Here is a 23,859-nt window from a genome sequence, read left to right as displayed (position 1 = left end):
TTCAAACAAGTTGAAAGCCTGGAATACGCTCCCAAACCCTCCTGCTTCTCAGGAATCCTGCTCTGTGGCCCAGCTCTTTGAGGCCACTGGCATTCCTAGAAGTTCAATGTGTTTGTCATCCCCAGACCTTAATGAAGTGACAAACCTGCTTCACCTCTTAGGTGTAATTGAAGAAGTGGAATTTTTTCTGCTTTCTGTGGGACACACCCTGTATTCACTGGCAGGCATACATGCCTGGTTAGTATCACCTAGGTTTGTCCCAAGGGACACTTCTTATGGATTGCGAGCACTGTGTCTTCCTTAGCCTTGGACTGAAGATGCTGTCTAACCCCATTGGCCTCACAAGCATCTATTAGTGATTTGTGCCAGGTTCTTGTGCTTTTCAAAAACAGATCCATCCCTGCCCATGAGGTAGAGATGGGAGGAGGAGGCCGGGCCAGGGGCACTGGATGGGAAGAGCTGTCATAATGACTGGTAGTTTTCCAGGCACCGTAGAATGCAGTTAAGAACGTGAATATGTGAACCAAAGAGCTTTATTGTTTTGAAATCAGACTTGTATTTGAACAATAATGATCGGCAGTGATCTGCTTAGCACTGAAATACCTACTATTAAGATCCTAATCTACGGACAAGAGAACCAAAATACAGGTATCTGTTTAAAGAGAGGACAGGTGTGTAGCTCTACCTGTTCTTAATCACACAACGAAGAAACAAAGGAGGGTTGAGAGGGCGAGGATCTTGATGAATGGAAGGAGACGCTTCAGGAGACCTGACTCCAAGTCCCAACTTGATGACCCAACTCCAAGCAAGTCACCCTCTCTCTTTCAGACTCTGCTTCTTCATTAGTAAATTGGGGATTACAATACCTACCTCAAAGGCTTGTTGCGAGGGATTAAATCAGATAATGCATGTGAAAGTTTCCTTGCAAGCTCCAAAGTACTATGTAATTATTAGCTATGACTATGTTTCAAAAACTGGCTTTCATAATGAGCAGCTCAATTAACCTGCATAATGTGCTCCTTTTACAGGCCAGCCTGGGGCTGGATTGGCTGCTGGGGTGGGATGGGCACACAGAGCCCAAGAGAGATGGTCTCACCCTCGGCCACATCCTCATCCTTTTTTCTATGAGGGCAAAAAAGTGTGATGAGAGAAGGGGCGGGGGAGAGGAAGGTGTGCCCAGGACGCAAATGGAAGGGACTGTGGTCTGGGACCTAGTGTTGGTGGGGGAAGAGTGGCTGCCAGTAACTGCCTAGAAGGTTCTGTCTGTCCACACACTTCTCAGGCCATGCCAAAAGCTGTCCACACACTTCTCAGGCCGTGCTGTGTTCCTTACTTGGTGTGACCAAGATTCTTTGCTTGGCCAAACTTTAGTCAGGCTCCAGACCCTTCTCCTGGACCCATCTGCACTTCCTTGTAAAACCCATTCTTAACAAAGAGCCCTTTTAAGTCATTTTAGCAATAAGACCCCACCCTAGATATCTGATCACCCTCAACATGTGATTGGGTTCCTCATTTTTTCATCGTCCCCTAGGTGATGTCTGGTCACCTGGGCCTTGCTCAGCAAGAATTCTGTTAGTTTAACCAGAATCCTCCTTACCCTTGACGTTCCACTTAATAATTTTCCACCTACTGACCCCCAGCCTTCTCTTTAGCAATAAGCCCCCATTTACCCATGCCATATTAAGAGTTAAGCCCAGCCCCCCTAACCCCTGACTCCCCTCACCCCCACTCCATAGCAGCAATTCCTATACCTATCACAATGGTCCTGAATAAAGTCTTCCTGACTGTGATTTAACAAGTATCATTGAATAATTTTTTCTTTGACAGATGATCCACAAGAGTGTGCTGGGGAGATGCCAGGCTCTGTCTGAGCCCAGTGCCCACTACAGCTGTGCCCCTGGAAGCCCACGGAGATGATTCAGGAGGCTAAAATGATGGAGAACCCAGTTATGCATCTTCCTTCTCAGCCACTCCTTGTCTGCACCCAAGCACACCAAGGAGAGGGTAGCCTCAGAGCCTACTCTAGACAAGGGTTGAGAAGACTCTGTCACAGCAGTGGTTCCTCTAGCTCCGTCGTTTTGGCAATAATCACAATAAGTTCTGAGATGCCTTGAGTGCTTTCTGACACAGGTGGGCAACACCAGGCTGTCCTGAGGAGATTCCCAGCTAGTACTCCATATGGTTTGAGGGACCAGCAGGAAGTTAAGCATAGTAAATCCATCTACAAGCTCAGAGAATCTTTATATATGGTTGGTCTCCTATTTCCTAGTTCTATTATATGGCTTCTTATTCACAATTCACAATTGCTGAGTTAGCCATCTTAGGGCCAGTGAGAAAATGCAGGCAGCGGGGCTCAGGAATAGTTGTGGACACCAGGCAGGCAGAGGCCAGAATCCAGCATTTCTGTACTTTTCCTGCCCTAGGAGCTGAGCCTCCCTCATTACCCCTCAGGGGATGGGTAGATTTGAGTGAATGACAGTCCCCTATGTGCAAAGCTTACTTCCTTACATCCTTGCCAAAATCCTGTCAACAGATGATAATTGATAACACTTTCCTAGTAGCCTACTCAGTACCAGGCTGGGTACCAAGGTTAGTTTTGAAGTTCTTTCAAAAACCATAGGAGGTGGACATCATCATTTTTCTCATTGTTCAGATGAGAAAACTGCAGCGAGGACAGGTTAAGTAGTGTGTCCCCCAGGGTCACACACTTCAGTAAATGGTGGCCCGGCTTCAAAGCCCCAGCTGACAGACCCTAAATGCACTTTACTGCAACAACCCTGGAGAACTTTGGGATTGGATTTTTTCTTTTTTTCTTTTTTTTTTGAGTTGGAGTCTCGCTCTGTCGCCGAGACTGGAGTGCAGTGGCCGCTCCCGGCCACCACAGTCTCCACCTACTGGGCTCCGGCGATCCTTCCGCCTCAGCCTTCCAAGTAGCTGGAACTACAGATCCGCGCAACCACGCCCTGCTAATTTGTGATTTATTGTAGCGATGAGGTCTCGCCAAGTGGCCCAGGCGGGTCTCGAACCCATGGGCTCAGGCAATCCACTCACCTCAGCCTCCTAAAGCGCGGGATTTCAGGCTGAGCCACCGAGCCTGGCTTGGGATCGAATTTTTTCAGTCACAGTGATCACGCTTTGAATATTAACCTCTTGTAGATTGTACAGTTGCACATACAGAGGGAAAAAAAATCCACTTGGGCTTTGTCTGACTTGACCTGCTTTTTAGTCAAATGCAAAATAAGTTGAGAGCCTAGACTCTCTTTAATCCTCCATCACATTAGCCTGATGACACTGCTACATTAATCTAAGTGGTTAATGGGCAAAGTGGGTCAATCCAGCTTTAGTTTAAGCCAGGGTGTCCAGGACTGCCTATTCAGTCTTTCTTAAGGGAAAAGCAGCTTCTCCTCACTCCCTGTTGGCAGCGTCCTAGCGGAGGGAGTGCCCTCTCTCCAGGGAATTACCCTTTCTGGCTCTGTGTGATAAACAGTTTCTATCATTTCTATAAATATGCTCAACAGAGGAGTTGTGGCCTTAGTAAATTAGGATGGCTTGGAACTTAGAATGTCCTACTGAGAGGTAAATATTGGGTCAAAAATGATGTGGAAATTGTCTTTTTTTTTCCCTGCGCCTAGGTGGAAGACCATCAGAAATCTCTTATCCCATAGTTAATGGGTGATTGTAGATCTGTAATCAAAACTTAGTGTCCAGTTAGCACATCTCCTTCTGATGTATATATACACATATGCTTAATTTTGTTTCCCATCATACGCCATAAATTGTATATTGAGCAACTTAATAATGATAATAACAGTAGTGGTAGCTGATATATGTCAAGTATATGCCATATGTCAGACATGTTCTAAATGTATTATGATTTATTATTTTAATCCTCATTAAACTTCCACGAGGTAAATATTGTTAGCTCCATTTTTGCAGATAAGGAAAAGAAGCCCAGAAAAATTGTTATTCAAGATGACACAGCTTATGCTTGGTTGAGCCAGGATTTGAACCTTGGAAGTCTGACTTCTAAGCCTAAATTCCTTAACTGTTAAGCTAAACTGCTTAAGCTTTACAAACCTCATTTAATATTTTTATTTTTTTTAAATGTTATTTTTAATTGACAAATAATTGCATACGTTTATAGAACACAGTGCGGTGCTTTCATTTATGTATACATTCTAGAAAGAGTCAGTCAAGCTAATTAACACATCCATCATCATACCAACTTTTTTAGTGGTTAGAACATTAAAAATCTTTTCTTAGCCAGGTGTGGTGGCTCATGTCTATAATCCCAGCATTTAGGAGACTGAGGTGAGAGGAGAGGATCACTTGAGCTCAGAAGCTTGAGACCAGCCTGGACAACATAGTGAGACCTCGTCTCTACAAGAAAGAAAATAAATTGCTTGGCATGGTGGCACATGCCTATATTCCTAACTTCTCAAGTGGCTGAGGGAGGGGGATCACTTGAGCTCAGGAGTTTGATGCTGTGGTGAATTATGATCATGCACTGCAGTCCAGTCTGGGTGACAGAGTGAAACCCTGACTCAAAAAAAAAAAATCTATTTTTTTAGCAATTTTGATGTAGACAATACATCATTATTAACTGTGGTCACAATGTAGTGAAATAGATCACGAAAACTTATTTTTTCAGTCTAATTGAAACTATGTACCCTTTGATCAACATCTTCTCTTTTTCTAACCTTCTTCCCTACCCCACTTCATTCACAGATTCTGGTAATCACCTTTCTGCTCTCTGTTTCTATGAGATCAACCTTTTAGTTTCCATATATAAGTGAGATCATACAGTACTCATCTTTTTGTGCCTGACTTATTTCACTTAGCATAATGTACTCCAGTTCTTTTTTTAAGGTTATATAATATTCTATTGTGTATATATGCCTTTTTTTTTTTTTTTCTTTTTTTTTTGAGTTGGAATCTCACTCTGTCACCCAGACTGGAGTGCAGTGGCCGCTCCCGGCTACCGCAGCCTCGACCTGCTGGGCTCCAGTGATCCTTCCGCCTCAGCCTTCCAAGTAGCTGCAACTACAGGAGTGTGCTACCACGCCCGGCTAATTTTTTTTAATTTATTTATTGTAGAGATGAGGTCTTGCCAAGTTGCCCAGGCGGGTCTCGAACCCGCGGGCTCAGGCAATTCACTCACCTCAGCCTCCCAAAGCGTGAGATTACAGGCTGAACCACCGTCACTTTTTTTTTTGAGTTAGAGCCTTACTCTGTCACCCAGGCTGGAGGGCAGTTGCACACTTCTGGCCACCGCAGCTTCAACCTGCTGGGCTCAGGTGATCCTTCTGCCTCAGCCTTCCAAGTAGCTGGAACTACAGGCACATGCCACCATGCCCAGATAATTTTTTTTTTTAATTTACTGTAGAGATGAAGTCTCACCAAGTTGCCTAGGCTGGTCTTGAACCAGCGGGCTTCGGCAGTCCTCTCACCTCAGCCTCCCAAAGTGCTAGGATTATAGATGTGAGCCACTGCGCCCTGCCCTATATGCCACATTAAAACAATCTCTTCATTAACTGGTAGACATTTAAGGTTGCTTCCGTATCTTGTCTGTTATAAATAATGTTGCAATGAACAGGGGGGTACAGATATTTCTTTGACATACTGATTTCAGTTCCTTTGGATGGATACCCAGAAGTGGGATTGCTGGATCTAACCTTATTTAATTTTTAATAACAACTATATGAAGTAGATAGACTTATTCTTACTGCACATATTGGGATACTGAGGCTCAGAAAGGTGAAGTAACTTGCCTCCTGTCACAAAACTAATAAGTAAGTGATAGGTCCATTTACACCATAACCCATAGTTTTAACCCCTAATATTTGTATTCAGAACTGTTGAATCAGCCAGATCGCTTATCCATGTATTCATTCAACATATATTTATTAGACACCTGCTATTGGCCTGAGGACTGTGCTAGGTATTTCACAGAGAGTGGGACCGTTATAGTTCCTGCCTTCAAAGGCTTGCTGAGATCATTTCATGCATCTGAAGATCTCTTGTCCTAGGAGGACATCCCACCCAACACTTTTCTTTCTCTCCATCCTTCCATTTCCCATCTCCTGAGGCATAGCAGGACCTTAAACCCTCAGGCATTTTTTTGTCCTGCTTCTCTCCAGTATGAGCTGTTCTCTCTACCCAAGGGTTTCCTTATTCCTTGTCTCCAGTCCTCCCACCTCACCCTTGCTTGCTTTGGTTGGGGCCATTTTTACTTCCTAGAGCACCTTACGACAGACTCACTTGAAAATGTTCTATGGAGTAGTCCAGCAGCATCAACAGACTCCTAATCTTTAAGTTCAGGACTGTTCGCCAAATATTTTATTGCAACAATTGCATGGTCATATAACAGAATTTATGTAGTAACAAATAAATTGTGTAGCTTGTTTTATAATATCAGCTATATTCATGTTCCTTTTGGCTTCAATTCTTGTAAGCAAGGCCTTAAGTAAGCATCATTGGTTTGTGCCCCCAAAAGTGCTTCTTTGGTCCAAATATCATGTACTGTATCTATTGTAGGTTGTAGCAATATTGTTTACATATTTTTGTTTAAATTAATGCTGTGGCAGATATTTTACAAGTTGTTTTTTTTTCCCCTAATGGAATCTAAAGTATTTCTGAAAGTCCTAGAGTTGTGTCTTTATGTCTCATGGTATGTTTGTATCAGTTTAAACTTACCTGATTTCACCAGAGTTTTTGACTGCTATGTGCTTTGTTGCCTTTGGAGTAAAGGATTTTACCATGTGAAAACTGGAACAACTTGACTAGACCAGGGAAATTTTTTTTCCAGTGCCCACGCACATTTGTTGGGCTTACATATGAAGACAGACCAGTGCCAGGACACGTGGACAGCAAAATCTCCAGGAGCCCCAGGTGCTACTTTTTTAGGAAAGGCATATATGCCAGAGACCAAAGGCTTTGTGTTTTAACATGAGATGTTTGGAGCAATCTGAAAGCCGGATACCCTGAAAAATAAGGGAGAAGTGACACTTGCAAGAGGATCTTAGAGACCCCCTTATCTTGCTCTTTCTGCCTTGCAAGAAAGTGCCTCCAAGTGCCCGGTAGACGGCATCTTCCCTGAAATCTTCAGAGGATGTTAAGCACCACTCAGCTCTAAACTTCCGCTTGCATTTTTCCAGGTTGCTCCAACTGCTCCCAGTAATAAGAGAGAGCAGGGCTGAGAAGTGTTTGACCTTGAGGCATGTGGCCAGAGAGGCATCACCTTCTGACTCCTGTTTGGTATGTTTGATTTTCCCAGGGACCTGATGCCGAGAACCCTGGAAGGGCAGATCACCATGGAGAAGACGCCCAGCTACTTCGTCACGCGGGAGGCGCCCGCGCGCATCTCGGCCATGTCCAAGGACACCAAGCTCATCGTGGTGGTGCGAGACCCCGTGACCAGAGCCATCTCGGACTACACGCAGACGCTGTCCAAGCGGCCCGACATCCCCACCTTCGAGAGCTTGACGTTCAAAAACAGAAGCACGGGCCTCATCGACACGTCGTGGAGCGCCATCCAGATCGGCATCTACGCCAAGCACCTGGAGCACTGGCTGCGCCACTTCCCCATCGGCCAGATGCTCTTCGTGAGCGGCGAGCGGCTCATCAGCGACCCGGCCGGCGAGCTGGGCCGCGTGCAGGACTTCCTGGGCCTCAAGAGGATCATCACGGACAAGCACTTCTACTTCAACAAGACCAAGGGCTTCCCCTGCCTGAAGAAGGCCGAGGGCAGCAGCAAGCCCCACTGCCTGGGCAAGACCAAGGGCAGGCCCCACCCCGAGATCGACCGCGAGGTGGTGCGCCGGCTGCGCGAGTTCTACCGGCCTTTCAACTTGAAGTTCTACCAGATGACCGGGCACGACTTTGGCTGGGATTGAATGGCCCCGGGCTGTGTAACTTACCATGTGGCTTATATATTGAGAGAGATTATATGTATGTAAAATGTACAGAAATCTATTTTATAATAATTTATTTTTAATTCATAAGCAATTAATTCACTAAGCTGCCTAGCCACACTCTTTAGAGAGTTAGCTTCGTAATCTGTTAACATTCCAAAGCGTTTAACTCTAATATCTTGTTCTATTCTTCACAACTGATGGTGCTTCCATTTCTTTTCTCCCCTGCCTATTATATTTAAAAAGAAGAAAAGCACAACGTGAGATTTTTGTTGTTACGGGTATTCAGCCTTCAATCACCGTCTGAGTTCTCCAGTTGCTGCCTCCTTGTTGGGTCTTGGGTCTCCTGTTCCAGCTTCCGTGTCTCTCCCTGCCTGTGTACCTCGTAGGAGCGCTGAGCTGCCTCAACAGTGCTGTCTTCTGAAGGTCAGACCTCATGTGGTAGTTTCCTTGCAGATGTGGCGTCCTTTCCAATTTCCAATTCCAAACCACAGCGCCAGGGTTTTCCCCCACCTCCACTCAGCACATGAGGGAATCCCTCACCTTTACAGGGACATCCATGTCCTTTCGAAGAATGCTAGGGTCCATTTACTTCAGCTTTTGATTTTGAAGGATGACCCTGCATTGTCTTCTGCCTCATTCCCTGGTTCATTAACCAGTTTGAAGTGTATGCAAATCTTAACCCCCTCTTTCCCAGGTCACGTGTGTGAGATGCCTGGATGCTGCTTTAGAAATAAAGATGATCTCCTTTAATTTGCATGAGACCCCACCATGCTCTGTTCTCCAGGCAGACAGTTCTGCTTTGACACACCAAAGAATCCCATAGGCTAGCAGAGCCACCGGCACAAACCACGGATGGCGAGACCCAGAGGGGTCAGATGCGTCCCTCATTGTCAGTGTCTACCAACGTACTGCTGGGTACAGAGTCAGCCAGTGTGGGGCAGTAGGCTCACTGCCTCAGTAGAGACTAAAGACAAAGACCCCAAAATGACAGGCAGCCTGGCAGAGGAAGGGTATCCCTGGCACCTTGGCTTGATGTCTCCTTGGAATTCCTAGCTCATTTCAAAATAACTATCTGAGTGACAACATGGTCTGTAGCCAATGGCTAAACAGCAAGAACTAAGAGTAGTTCTTGTAATGACAGGCTAGGAACACCGGCCCCATGTTGCCTTTGAGCACTTGAGCCTCACACTTGTAGGGCTGTTCCTTGTTTTAGCCAGGTCTTGACACAAGGGTTATCAGCATTGTCACTGCTGTGCAAAATGCTCTGCTCTCCTAATACTTCTCTGTTGAGAGAGCAGTTAGAGATCATTTATGATGACTAGATTATTTAGTAACCCTATAGCAACATAGGAGCAGTTGGTTAAACATAAGCAATATCACATACTGACATATTCAGTTTAGCCTCAGTTTTCTAAACCAGAATGCTTCTACCACAAAAGAATTGTTATTTGAGTTATATTTTCATCAAGGGAAGATAAACATATTGTAAAATGGTTGGCATATGATATTTACATAGAACACATTTGTATGTTATATGGTATAACCTACCTGATAGCTTAAGAAAATTTGTATGGCAAAAGGAAAATATAATTTATCTTTAAAAACTGATCAGAGATGTCACTGGCCTTGAAGTGATGTCTTAATAATCTAGTTTGTATTTGCTTGCAGGTTTTAGCCTAGACTAGCTAGCTTATGCTTAGTAGCAAAGCTATCCGTGTACAGGTTCTGTTTTGGAGGAAGGTCTCAGAGTTCTGTGCACTCCTCAGATGTTATAGCCATGTCATAGCTTTTTTACTGTCTCTGCAAAGCAGTGTAGGACCCGCACTTAGGGGAACACCAGAATCAGTATGGTTCTGCCCTCTTGCTGCTTTGGGTGTGAAAAACACCTCCATAAGGGTGCTAATCAGTCATGCATTTTTCTATTCTAAAGGTCCATTTGCAATCTAACTGAGAACACCTCTTTTCTGTTATAACATTTAAGGCAAAAGACAATTATCCAAGTCTTTCTTCTAGTCTTGCCCTGTCCACTTTCTGGTTGCTCTCGTGGTCTGATGTGGCTCATGATGTGGCAGAAGAATTCAAAGAAGGGTATGCAACAAAGTGATAGAAAAACACACATGAGCTTTTCCTTCCCAATTAGGTCCATGCCATCTTTCAACAATTTTTAATTAAATTGTTTATTCCCCACCTTTAAAACGAAAACTGGAAATTTTCTGATAGAGGGAGGGTCATTTAGTCATGAACACTGAAGTAGGGATCAAAATTCTATTCTGAGTCAAGTCCTTGAATCCAAACAGATGTCCATAATTAGTACTGATGGACTAGAGCAAGTTTTCCTATGTAAAACAAATAAATCAAACGTCACGTGCATGTCTTCACAGGGGTCTGATAGCTTATAGTTCCTGATGTGAATGTAGCATCTGCCCCAAGGTTACACCCCATCATGTGATAATTATTATAGAACCCGCATGTCTTCCTCTTGCAGAAGTTAGGCAACACAGAAAATTAAGCCTTAGCTTTCTTCCTGTTCTGGCAATATGCAAGGCCACCAAGCTTAACTTTTTAGCTGCCAGAAGGCAAACACCATTTTATGTTTGGCAGTTTGCCCTAGCACATGTTTTGTGTTTCTTCCAATTTACAAGAAAAACTCTGGTATTCATCGGAGTACTTTATTTTTCTCAGTTTTGTTTCTTTTCTCATTGAAAAACAAACAAAAAAGGCTAACAAAAAAATGGAAGTTTTTATTATTCCTTTCTATCCCATGTTTTCTTTGCAATGTTGTACAGTAGTCTGTTAACTTAGTAGGTTGTACCTGGAAAGGTATTTTAGGTATAACGATGGAGTAATAAATATTTAATTGGATGATGGAGAAGGAGAAATTGTTTTCTTCCTGGGATTCTCTTTGGGTGTCATTTTGAATGACAAATGCATTTTAGACCTTTGGAGAAACACAATTTCAGATCCTGCCTGGATATTTTTGTAAGAAAGGAAAATGGAAGTTTCCAGTAAGCTAGAAACAGTACGTATCTAAGATGCTGACACAGAAATTAATGTCATTTTTCTTTTCAGCTTATCAAGAGGATGGTCAATAAAACTAAAGGTGTGGTTAGATTTTTTTTTCCCCATTTTTGTAACATTAATTTATGACTGAGTTTCATTCAACCCAGTAATCTGCAATACTGTGCAAATTCTGGCAGTATGTCTTCTATAACCTGGATGTTAGAATAGCCAATATGTACAAAAAATAAATAAATCAAGTATTTTGTCCTATGTATAACACAAATTAATTTTACACAGAGAAAGATGTTTCTAGGAAAATGAAATTCTGGTAATTCATACTTTTTCTTTGTATGAACAAATAAAATATATTTTACCAACTCGTGGGTACCTCTGTATCTTCTTAAGTTTTGTAGATGGGCAAGATAGAAATATTTTCTTCAATAATGACTCCCATGTGCATGCGTGCATGCGTGGACATACACATACATGGTCATTCTGAGGGCAGTTTGATATTTCAGATTTTAAAGGGTCCAGTGTAAAATCCAACTCATTCATAAATATTTGGGGTGAATTAAGACATTTTACAAAAGTAAATGACTCTGAAGGCAAGATTGGTGAGAGGGGCTTCTGTGCCCTGGTGAAGCTCTCCCCCTCCCACCCCAAGCCCCAGGAAATGTTCTCTATTACATGAGATTCCAAGGGAACTACAGCCTTTCGGTGCCACAGGTTTGAGCCAGACTGGGTGCATGTGGACAGCCACCTGTCACAGGACAGGTGCGATGTGAGCAGAGCATCTATGGCTAGGTGGATTTTGATAACAGTCGCCTTTCCGTCTCATGTTTGCAGAGTGTTCTCCTGTTCTTTGGAGATCCTTATCCACGCGACAGGCAGAAAGGGCTCAAACAAGACAGCACTTCTGTGTCTTTAATCCGTCTCAAACTACCTTCTGTTTTCTTTTGACCTAGCATACCATCTGTACCATTAGTGTTTTGAAACATCTGATTCACGCTGTTGAACCAGGTTCACTGTGAGGGAGAGGGGGTCAGCTACAAGCAGAAACTTTTCACCTGCATTCAACTTGCTTATGTAGTAATTCTTCAATTGTACCCCACAACTCTGAAATTCAATAAAATAAAAAATAATAAAAAGAATTAAGTGTAAAGCCATGATCTCTTTGCTATAAAAAGGTGATCGTTCTTTAAAAAGATCAGCAAAAACAAAGCAATGCTAGCCATTTCTAGCTGGATAGTACAACTGAAGGCAAATTAACCTTAACCTAAGGCTCGCTTGCTGCTCCTGGTAAATGTTTTGTTGTCCAAGACTGACACTTAAATGAGATTTGCATCTTGCCATGAAGCGTGAATGAGACTTGAAGAGGGAATGACCTACTCAATGTTACTTAGTGTTGAGCTTACATCCGCCTAAAACAAGAATGCTAACCCCCCTAAATCATCTCTAGTAGCTCTCTTAGTTTTCTCACACTTTGGGAAACACTATTTTCACATGAAGAAAATGCCTTGGGTAGAGGCATGAGTTGAAAATTAGCCTAGCATTTTGGGAAGGCAGTGGAGAGAAAACCCTGACCTAAATAGAGGAGGATGCAAGTTGGGCAATTGGAAAACAAGTCTTCGGTAAGATTTGGTTTTTAAAAGGCAGCATTCTATGGACGCTGATTGCGTCAAACCTAAAAATGAGCTACTCGGCTGAATAGGTGTGTGAAAAAGGAATGTTGACCTGGCTCTGCACTCCATCTCATCAACTTTATGCTTTTTCTACAGAAGGCAATAAAATGGACCTAAAATTGACTTATTAACCTGATGGTACAGTTTAGAGCAGCGGTTGTCAAACTTGGGCAAATATTCAAATGATCTGGAGAAGTTTTAAAAATTCTAAAGCCCACTGATCATGGTGGCTCACATCTATAATTCCAGCACTTTGAGAGGCTTTGGCAGGAGTTCAAGACCAGCCTGGGCAATGTAGTGAGCCCTCATCTCTACAAAAAATAAAAAATTAGCTAGGCTTGCTGGTATACATCTGTGGTTCCAGCTACTTGAGAGACTGATGTGGAACGATCATTTGAGCTCAGGAGTTCAAGGCTGTGGTGAGCTGTGATCATGCCACTGTATTTCAGCCTGGGCAACAGAGTGAGACCCAGACTCAAATAAATAAATATTAAAAAATTAAAAAATGTTTTGTAATAGCAAGAAAGACAAAAAGTACATTCAAAAAACTTCTAAGGCCTGAACATACCTTGGACCAGTTACATTTAAAGTCACCAGCCAAGTACAATGGCTCAAGCCTGTAATCCCAGCACTTTGGGAGGCTGAGGTGAAAGGCTTGCCTGCGCCCCGGGATTTGAGGCCAGCCTGCGCAATGTGACGAGATCTCATCTCTATAATAAATAAAAAAATTAGCTGAGTGCAGTAGTGTCTGCCTGTAGTTCCAGCTACTTGGAAAGCTAACGCAGAAGGATCGCCTGAGTCCAGCAAGTTGAGGCTGCAGTGGCAGTGAGTGTGCCCCTGAACTCCAACCTGGGCAACAGAGTGAGACTCCAACTCAAATAATTAATTAATTAATTGATTAAAAATGAAATCACTAGGGAGTGAGGCCCCAACACTGATGTATTTAAAAAGCTCACCAAGTGATTCTAATGTGTAGGCAAGGTTAAGAGCCAGTGGTTCTCAAAATGTGGTTCTTTGGACCACATCAGCATCACTTGGAAACTTGATTGACATGCAAAGTCCAGGCCCTTCTTCAGACCTGCTAAGTCAGAAATGCGCAATTTGACCTTGATCAAGTTTGAGAATCAGCAAGCTGGAGCATAGACTTCCTATCATTTTAAAACTAGAGGGCTTGGACTCTTGATCCAAGATGTTTTCCTCTATACCATGCTTTTCATCGATAAAGTTTAAGTCATCACTCCTAATAACTCTGCATCTCCTTTAAGGGGAACCCTCACAGAGTTGCTCTTGCACCATTTCCAGTAATGTCAAGACTGCTGGGCCCTTTTTATCAGCCTGCACCCAAACTGTCATCTGTAATGTGTTCCTGGAACTGCCTGAATGTGGAATGATAGACTAATATATCGTAAGGGATGTTTTTTAAGAGAGCTAAAACCCTTTAAATCCCTAATTTCACCTCGCCTTCTAAAGCCAATCAATCTTCAATAATATCTTCCCAACATCCTGTGTATGACCAATCGTTATTTCTTCTTATCCTTCACAACTGAACACACAGGTGACCAACCTAAAGTGCACTGACTGGCCATTCAAGATGAAAGATTTAGCCTGGCTACCTGACTGTCTTGTTCTCTATTATAATAAGCTTATCTAAACTTACAGTTCCTATTAGCATCTAGTTTCATTTTTCCATTCATCCTCATTACTATAGGCAAAAGATGATAAAATAATCATATTATTGCACCAAGTCGGCTACAGTAACATAGCTGTTGGCTCACAGCGAGCGATTGCCCATTTGAGATTTTGAGATGTTGATTCTATCCAACAATTTTTTGGTTTTTTTTGAGTCAGAGTCTTAGTCTGTGGCTCAGGCTGGAGTGCAGTGGCACACTCACTGCTAATCGCAGCCTCAACCTCCTGGGCTCAAGCAATCCTCCTACTTCGGCCTCCCAAAGTGCTGGGATTACAGGGATGAGCCACCGCGCCTGGTCTAACAGCAGTCTATTTTTTAGAATTAAAAGTCGCCTTAGAACCTCAGTGTATAATGTTTCCTGAGAAAGGTGCATATAAGAAATTGAAGTTCCTTTTCCTGGAACTGACTTTATACCTATGAGAAGGTGTTAGATAGTCCTTTATCTCTTCTCTTTTAGCCTCCAGTGCCTCCTGCTCTGGTGTCTCCCTTGCTGTGTAAAATGTGGTTATAATTCCTCATTTGTTAATGAATCCTGACTTGAAAATATCTAGGCCTTGCCTGCTTTCTCTTTTCATATATTCAGCAAGAGAAGAGAGAGTATCAAGCCTCTTCTGGAAGCAGTAAACTACAGGAAGCCTTTGGAGTTTCTGGGGAAGAGAGGCATCAGATGAGAAGGGTATTCAGAGAAGTGTATTTTGCATATGATATTCCCTATGAATTGGAACATGATGAGGCTGGAGTCAGAGGTCAGTTCATTCATTCGCTATTACTTACCAAGTGCCTATTGCTGCTAGGAACACAGCCCTAAAAAAGATACACTTCCTGCTTTAGGGAATTTGCATTCTATAGGGGAACTGAAGGACAAGTGAAGATGCAGCCTGAGGCAGTGTGACAACGGCCATGAGAAGGCCATGAGAAGGAGGAACCGAGGGTGGCCAGGGTAGAGGGAGGGTCAACCTACAAATCTGTATTATGTAGCCAGGTGATGGGATGGAAGATACTTAGGGAGAATAAGGAGAGCATCACATGCAAAGATCTAAAAATGAAAAAAATATTGCCTGTGGGAGACTGCAGGCTATTCAATAGGGAAGTAGTCTAGAGCATGTGAAGGGGTGAGGATGGCTTTGGAGGGGATAAACCAAGGATTGTATTGCAGACAATTAGGAGCAGTCCAACTGCTTTTGGGATCCTCTCTCTAGTTGACTACCTGACATATCTATTTGGATGTCTTCATAAGCATCTCAGAGATAAATATGACCTGAGCTGAACTCTTGGTTTGCTTTCCCAAATCTCTGCTAATCTCTCCTGCTTGGGAGTGCTCAGGCTAGAAAGCTTGGAGTCACCCTCAACATCTCTTTCTCCTGCATTCTTCACATCTAATCCATCACTTAGTCCTGTCAAGTCAACCTCCAGAAAATCTCCCAAATCCATTCACTTCTTTCTATCTCCTCTGACACTACCACCTGGTACAAGCTACAGTTCAGTATGCTGGGCCACTGTGGAAACCTTTCCCCAGCCTTGCATGTTGTCCTCCTGCTCCCTCCAGCCAAGTCTGCTGAAAACAGGCAGAGGGATCCTTTAAAAACTTGAACTGTGTACTTCCCCACTAGAAGCCCTTAAATTGCCTTTCATTACATTTTAGATAAACGTTAACGCCTTAATTTGTCTGGAAAGTCTCTACCCAGCCTCGTCTTTTACCCACTCCTCTGTGGTCCCCATGCTTCAGCCATATAGTTTTTTTCAGCTCCTGGAAGGAGCCAAGTTCTCTTGATAGGTGCATTTCTCCTAATTCTTTGCCTGGCCAACTTACACTCTTCTTTTAAATCTCAACACTTCCCCAGATCCTGCCCATGACTTCTTCAGTGAGGACTTCCCTAACTCCTTCTAGTAGACCGCTACCCCAGTGAACCATCCCTCCAGGTATTCACACCCTTGGGTAACCCTTTCCTCCATTAACCCAGTCACTTCTGCTTCTTCTCCCTTGGAATGCTTCCTTTTGGAATCCAGCTTCTATGCTATGAGAAGTCCAAACCATGGGGAAAGACCACATTTAGGCATTTTGTTCAATAGTTTCAACTGAGCTTCCAGCAGACAGCCAATATCAACGATTGCCATATTAGCACTGTGGGCAGCCCCTAGTAGATTGCAGGTAGTCAACATCCTGTGGAAAAGAAGAACCACCCAGCTGAGCCCAGGCAGCCAACAAAATTGAAAGAAATTGCAACTGATTTTATTTTAAGTCACTAAATTTGGGAGTGGTTTCATAATTAAATAATTGGAACAATCGCCAGTCTAAATTAACTTCTGCTCTTATTTTAACTCAGAGAATCCAATTCCTTTCCTTCATAACACTTGCCACAATTTATAGTTATATATGTATTTGTGTGTTTGATTATTGTCTTCTTCTGGCACTAACCTGCAATCTCCATGACAGAAGAGATCATAACTTCTTATTTACCAGCAAAATATTTTTGGTGGCACCTAAGAGTTGCTTAATCAACTGTTGAATGAAAGAATAAGGGGTCTAAATGGTATCCTGAGGGCAAAAGGATAAAAGTTTTAGATAGATGAGTGACAAAATAGATTTACATGGAGGAAAAAATGTGATATTTTTAAATTAATTTAATTTAATAAGGGCAGAATACTTTTGGGTGAGCTTTCTTATGGTTAAGAAATAATAACTTTAGATTTTGAAAAGAGAAGTCTTTGGACTTAGTCTGGGTGAGAGGATGAGACAGGTTAAAAGTGCACAGAAAAATCATGTAAATTGTGAATTCTTTGGGCAGAGAAAAAATAAATTAAGGGATTTTCATTTTTTTTGAGATGAACTCTGGAGATGGACATTTAGAAAGAAAGAAAACATGGAGAAAAACTTGGTTCTGAGAATGTTCTCCAGGGATATGCAGAGAGGTCAGGTTTCAAGGGAGAGAAAGGCAGATTTTCTGTGGTGAAATAAGGGGTGGTTAGGCCTGTGTGTTAGTTTCCTGTGGCTGCTGTAACAAATAACCACAAACTGGTTGGTGTAAAACAAAAGAAACTGTCTCACAGTTCTGAAGGCTAGACATCTGAAATCAGGGTGAGGCCAGGGTCATGCTCCCTCCAAAACTCTAAGAGAGGATTCTTCACCTCTTGCAGCTTCTGGAAGGCCCAGGTGGTCCTTGACTTGTGCAGTAAAGCTCCAGTCTCTGCCTTAGTCTTCACATGACTATCTACATGGAATGCTCCTCCTTGTGCATGTCCAATTCTCCCCTTCTTATAAGGACACCACCAGTCATATTGGACACCTAATGATCTCATTCTAACTTGATTACATCTGCAAAGTTCCTATTGCCAAATAAATTCACATTCACAGTTACTGAAGATTAGCACTTCAATATATCTTTTTGAGGGATACAATTCAACTCATAACAATCTGACACCCAATTTAAGTTGTTATCAGAAAGTACTCTAATATCACTCCAGTATGCAACCCCAAAGCCTTTCTTAGTGGATGCAGCCTTTGTGAACCTTGACAGTGGAATGTTGGAGACCTCAACTCTGCCCTTGGGAAATGAAAGGAGGATTTAGGGAATTGTGTAAGAGAGTAAAGTGATCCACCCCAATGAGCCCCCAGGAAATGTGAGCCTCAGTTATAAAAGATAAGCAGGGGCTTCCTGCAGTTCTGTTCTAGTTATTTTATTTGGCTATGAGAGAAAAAAAATAAACTGAGAAGGCTATGGAACTCGGGGAAGACCCAAGTTACAATCAGATTAGCACTTTAGAAAGATGTTGCTAGCCACTGGGGAGAATACATTGGACGAATAAGGAGCAGAGGCAAAGGGGGGAGAATACATTGGACGAATAAGGAGCAGAGGCAAAGAGGCTGTAGCAGGGACGCAGATGGAAAGCCATGGTGGCTAGGAGTATGGTAATGGGTTGAAGATGGAGAGAAGTAATAGGTTTGGAAACAACAGAGAGCAAACTGGAGGAATTTAAGGAGTAAGGAGTCACTAGGAGGACAAACAAGTTTATGGCTTAAACAACTGGGTGGAATCAGTGCTAAAACTTTAATGGGAAACTAAGAAGAAGGAGCATATTGCTGCAGCTTTGTTATGTAGACATTAAGGATGAAAGCCTAGGAAGAGAACAGTATGGGGAGAGCTCTGACTTGCTGACTAACCCCTGCTTTTCCAGTTGGTTTGCCTGTCCATATGTCCCCACATGGGCACTGCCATATAGTATGAGGTCCTTCAGTGTCTAGGAACTTGGAAAAACAGGTTGAACTGTTAGAAATCAGAGAAAATCTTAACTGAATTGGGGACCTAGGAAAAAATTTTATTATGGTATTGAGTCTTTAAAATAATTGGTTTGCTATAAAATTGTACTCTGCTATGATGAAAATTTAACTTTTTCTCCTTAATGATCCATGGATCAAAAAACACATAAACATTGATTCCTTGCTCAATAATTACAGAACATTCTCACTTTAAGTGTTTTTTCCTCAATGATTCTTGGGCTCCTAAGGACCCTGGCAATTGTACAGCATCAAAATAACATATGACAACATATTACCTGAAGAATGGTATTAGAGTTCCCCAGAGAAACAGAACCAATAGGAAATAGAACCAACAGGAAATATGCATACATATATACCTTTATTATGGGAATTGGCTGACATGATTTTGGAGGCTAAGAAGTCCTGCTATCTGTTGCCTATAAATCAGAGAACAAAGAAATCTGGTGGTGTAATTCAGTCTGAGTCCAAGCTGAGAACCAGCAGCTCTGGTGTCTGAGGGCAGGAGAAAGTGAATGCCTCAGCTCAGGAAGAGAGAGAATTCATCCTTCCTCTACCTTTTCATTCTTTTCAAACCCTAAGTAGGTTGGTTGATGTCCACTCACATTGGTGAGGGCCAATTTTCTTCATGAAGTCTACTGATTGAGGAGCTAATCTCTTCTAGAAATATGGTCAGAGACACACCCCAAAATAATGCTGGGCCAGCAATCTGTGTATCCCCTAGCCCAAACTGACACAAAATTAACCATCACAGGTGTCAAGTAGTAAATGTTTTGTATTGGTGATTGGTGACTTGGTATAGTGCATTAAATTAACCTTCTCTATGATGTGGTAATTTTAAGGCATCTAGTTGGTAGCCATTAAAATCTGACAACCTCTTTCAGTGGAATGGACAATCTTTTCCATGCATATATGTATGTAGGTATAAATAATAAGATCTATTCAAGGCCTGCAAGAGCCATTTTGATGACATGAATGTGAATTTCCATTTGGATCTTTGTCTTCTGCCCAGACAACCATTTACTGATGACTTACAGGGGGTCTGATTATTGGTTCTGTGAAGAGACAGGAGAAAGGGAATCTGGTGAGGCTGGGCACTGTGCACAGTTTAAAAACAGCAGGACTTTCTTGCCTCCAACCTGAGTTTCTTACACCTTTCACCCACAGGCTCAGTCCATTCCATTCCAGATTTGAAGCTCTGCATCACCGTTTACCAGCTCTCCAACCTGTCCTGAAAAAAGTTACTAAAACTCTCTGAACCCAAGATTTCTTAACAGCAGATTGGAGTCCCTGCTACTGGCCTAATAGGTTTAAAAAGATTAAAAGAGATTTCCTCTGCAAAATACTTATCCTACCACTTGGCACATAATTTATATTTGATAAGCATTGTTTTCCTTCGTTCACTCCTCCTGAGTTGATTCTGATCAGGGTGTGATGAATATCTAAAGTCTCAGATTTATTTTTGGTAGTACCCAAACACAGTCCCGTTTTTATAAAGTTGGTGTTTGGTGCTCCTGGATAAGTCCTTCAAATAATTGTAGCCTCAGAGCTATGACAGTCCTTCCTGTCATTATGCCATTGAGTAAGACTACATGACTGGAATTCTGCCTCAGTTTACCTGCTTTAGAATTTCCTATTTTCTCTGGAATTAGAGACTTCCCAGACTCCAATCTGTTTGGATCCCTAACACCCTGGGCAACTTTTACACCCAACTCTGATCTCCATTCCTCCCTAGCCATGGGTTTGAGCCCAGCTCTGAACAGATAGTCGGTACTTTGGAATTCTCATCCTGCCAACTGACAGCTTTGTTCATCCTTGGCCATCTGTCCTCCATTCAGTGCCCCTCTTGGGGATTAAACTTCCAGGAGTGTTGAGACCTTGTCCTACAGCACTGTGGGGCTGGCTCTCAGCCAGGGGGCTCTCCCTAGTCCCCACCCCACACACCCCTCAGCATCTCTCACTTCTGCCCTCCCCTCCCCCCACTGAGGGGACTGTGGGGACATTGTGGCAGGAAGGTCACACAGTCACCTAGGTGTGAAGAAATAATGCAAATGAGGGTTCAATCTGTGCCTGTGAAAGTGGGAAGATGGTTGTCAAATCTGAGGTCACAGAGGAAGAACTGTGAGCCAAAGTGACTAACATAGGCGATCTAGTCCCTCACAAGTGGGCACTCCCTTTACCCTGGGAAAGGAAACCCTTCCAGTTGGTTCCTACCTTGCCACCTCCTTCACATGTAATTTTGTTTCCTTCACTGGTCTTTGACTGAAGCCTTGACCCTCCCCTGCTTTCTCCGTGTTCCATCATCTTTCACAGCACAGCTCAAATTCTATTTCTTTTTTAAATCTATTTTTGAAGATTCAAGTACACACACTGTTCTCTCTTTTATTTGAACATCTACTGCCCAGTTTACCTATCATACATGCATTAGCGTGCCCAACAACATATCACACATGCATTAGCATTTTGCAACTGTATTAGAGTTCTCCAGAGAAACAGAACCTACAGAAGGTATGTAGATACATAGAAAGAGATTTATTATGAGGGATTGGCTCATGTGAATATGGAGGCTGAGAAGGCTCATGATTTGCCTTCTGTAAGCTAGAGGTCCAAGAAAGCAACCCATGAAAGCCTGAGAACCAGGGGAGACAGTGGTATAGGATTCAGTCAGAGTCCAAAGGTCCAAGAACCAGGAGGATCAATGTCCAAGGGCAGGAGAAAAATCTATGCTCCAGCTCAAACAAAGAGCAAGTTCACCCTTTCTCTGCCTTTTTTTTCTATTCAGGCCATCAGTGGATTAACTGATGTCCACCCACTTTAGTGAGAGCAAATCTTTTTTACTCAGTCCACAGATTCAAATGTTAATCTCTTCCAGAAACACCCTCACAGACATACTCAGAAATGTTTTATCAGCTATCTGGGCATCCCTTAGCCCAGTCAAGTTGACTTATAAGAGTAACCACCATGGTAATACAGTACAATTGCTTGTTCTCTAATTGTATTCATTAATCTATTCTCTCAGACAATTGCATCTTCTAAGGGATCTTCAGGCCTCCCTGGCTCTCTGCCTACCAAAATTCACATCATGTCACCTTTAACAGCCTCCTTCCAAGTGTTTCTATTTCTGATCTCACCTTGCCACTGTCCACCCTCCAGAGAACAGTTGGGATATTTCTGATTTGATATCACTGTTATTCTTCAATGGGTCCCATCATCTACAGGAATCAGTCTACATTCTTCATCATGTGATGTCACACCAAGTTTGTCCTAATCTGACCCCTGCCTGCCTCTTCCCTCTCTTTCCTCTCTTCATCTACCTCCACTTCTGCTCGTCACTTATTCTCTGGTTACACTGAGTATCTTCTGATTCTCAGAATACACCTCATGTCTTGACAGCTCCTTGCCTTCACATGAGCAATTCCTTCTTTCTGAAATTCTTTCTCCCATGAACTTTCATTCTCTGTTTACTACTGCTTTTTTCTGTTTTCCACATTTTAAAATTTATGAAACATACATGTAGGCAAATGAATAAAACATCTGTAGGCATTTTAACAACTGTCTAATTTATATCAATATGGGTGAGGAAATAGTTCATCATTAGCACCCCAGAAGCCCTCCGCTTGCCCTGCTCTGATGTAATCCATCCCCACTCCCTAGAGGTTACCATTATCCTAAAAATTGTGATAATTATTCCATGACTTTCTGGAGTTTTGCTCCCATAAGTACAGACCCCTAAACACTAAGGATGAGTTTTACCTGCTTTTCAACCTTGTATGGCTGAATTCATACTCTTTTCAACAATGTATCTATTTATTATTTTTAGGTCTCACTCTGTTGTCCAGGCTGGAGTACAGTGGCATGATCATAGCTCACTTTAGCCTCAAACTCCTGGGCTCAAGTGACCCTCCTGTTTCAGCCTGCCAAGCAGCTGAAACTACAGACACACACCACCAAACCTGGCTAATTTTCAATTTTTTTTGTAGAAACAGAGTGTCACTATGTTGTCCAGGCTATAATTATATTCTTTTGTGTCTGCTTCCTTCACACAGCATTCTGCTTGTGAGAATCATTTTTGTTGTGTATGTAGCTGTTCTTTTCTAGTCTCTGCTAGATAGCTTTTCACTCCATGAATAAGCCATATTGATTGAACCACGTGACTGTTAATGGATATTTGGAATTTTTCCCTTTATTAATTCTCCTTCATAGTGTTTGTCAGCCACTAAACATATTATTTAATGTTAATTTTCCCCAAAGAGAGTGTAAACTTCATGAGAACAAGGACTCTGTTTTGTTCAATGCTGGATCCCCAGAACCTACATAGTGACTGTAACATAGTAGGCACTCAAAATATGAGTTGAATGTATGAATGTTTACTTGGCAAGCTCTTCCTTGTCCTTGGAGGCATTCCTCAAATGTTTTTTTCTCTGTGAGGCCTTCATGAACTTCTCCCTGCAGACTTTCAGCAACAACTACAATGATAATAATAACAACTGTAGTTGCTGAGTGCATCTTCTCTGTTTGGCAGTGTGCCTAACACATGGGTTATCTCATTTAATCCTCCAAAAGTCTCATGAGGCAAGCAGTCTTATGATCCCTTTTCTACAGAGGCAGATGGCCTAGCTTAGTCACTTAGTCAGCTAAATCACTTCGCTTAGTCAGCTAAGTCACTCATTCAAGGTCACACAGTTGAGAAGGCTGGATTCAAACCTGCGATTGATTAGAGTCAGATTATTACTCCCGACAACACAAACTTCCACAGTTCCATCCATAGATGTGTTCAGTTTGACCACCAGGGTTTTGACATTAAAAACAAAAATCAATTGCCAATATTAAAGAAATTGGAGATTTTTGTAAGAAGTCCTATACCATATTACAGACAGGCTGAAGTCTCAGAGAGGTAAAGTGACTATCTAAAGTAGTTATATTGTTTCCAGGTAGGTGAACCAGGACTTAGATTTCAGTCTGACTCTGAAGTCTATGTTCTTTCCAGTACAACACTCTGCCCCAATTTGTAAAGTAAATATGAATAGGAACGATGTCTTCCTGCAGCCAGGTATTTTCTCCTTGAGCTGCTTCATCCTTCATGGGCAGGTCACTCTCATAATCTTCCTCCACTCTCCTCTCCTCTCTCCCATGGCCTTCTGGGCTGGGCTGCTACTTGAGGGTTATACTGCAGATTATGAAATCTGTTCAAACTCTTCACACGTCATTAACATCTTTTTTTTTTTTTTTTTTGGCCTGATGTTCTGTGAATGGACTAGGCTGTGTTGTTTTAGAGAATAGAAACATAAATCAGTCTCT

The 23,859-nt window shown here is 42.4% G+C and overlaps 1 protein-coding gene across 1 annotated transcript in view; it reads left to right on the top strand.

Annotated features, from left to right (window-relative positions):
* Window positions 1-8,465, top strand: part of HS3ST3B1 (heparan sulfate-glucosamine 3-sulfotransferase 3B1) — a 43,249-nt gene extending 34,784 nt beyond the window's left edge. Inside the window, exon 2 of the mRNA XM_008054507.2 lies at window positions 7,277-8,465. Coding sequence (XP_008052698.1) covers window positions 7,277-7,895 — 619 coding nt within the window. The 3' untranslated portion in view covers window positions 7,896-8,465. The remainder of the gene's footprint in view (window positions 1-7,276) is intronic.
* Window positions 8,466-23,859: the final 15,394 nt, after the last annotated feature.

The sequence above is a fragment of the Carlito syrichta genome, unplaced genomic scaffold (genome assembly GCF_000164805.1).
Source record: "Carlito syrichta isolate Samal-C Ts95f unplaced genomic scaffold, Tarsius_syrichta-2.0.1 Scaffold295139, whole genome shotgun sequence".
NCBI lineage: Eukaryota > Metazoa > Chordata > Mammalia > Primates > Tarsiidae > Carlito > Carlito syrichta.
The sequence above is the reverse complement of the archived record's forward strand: the minus strand, read 5'-3'. Positions and strand labels throughout refer to the sequence as shown.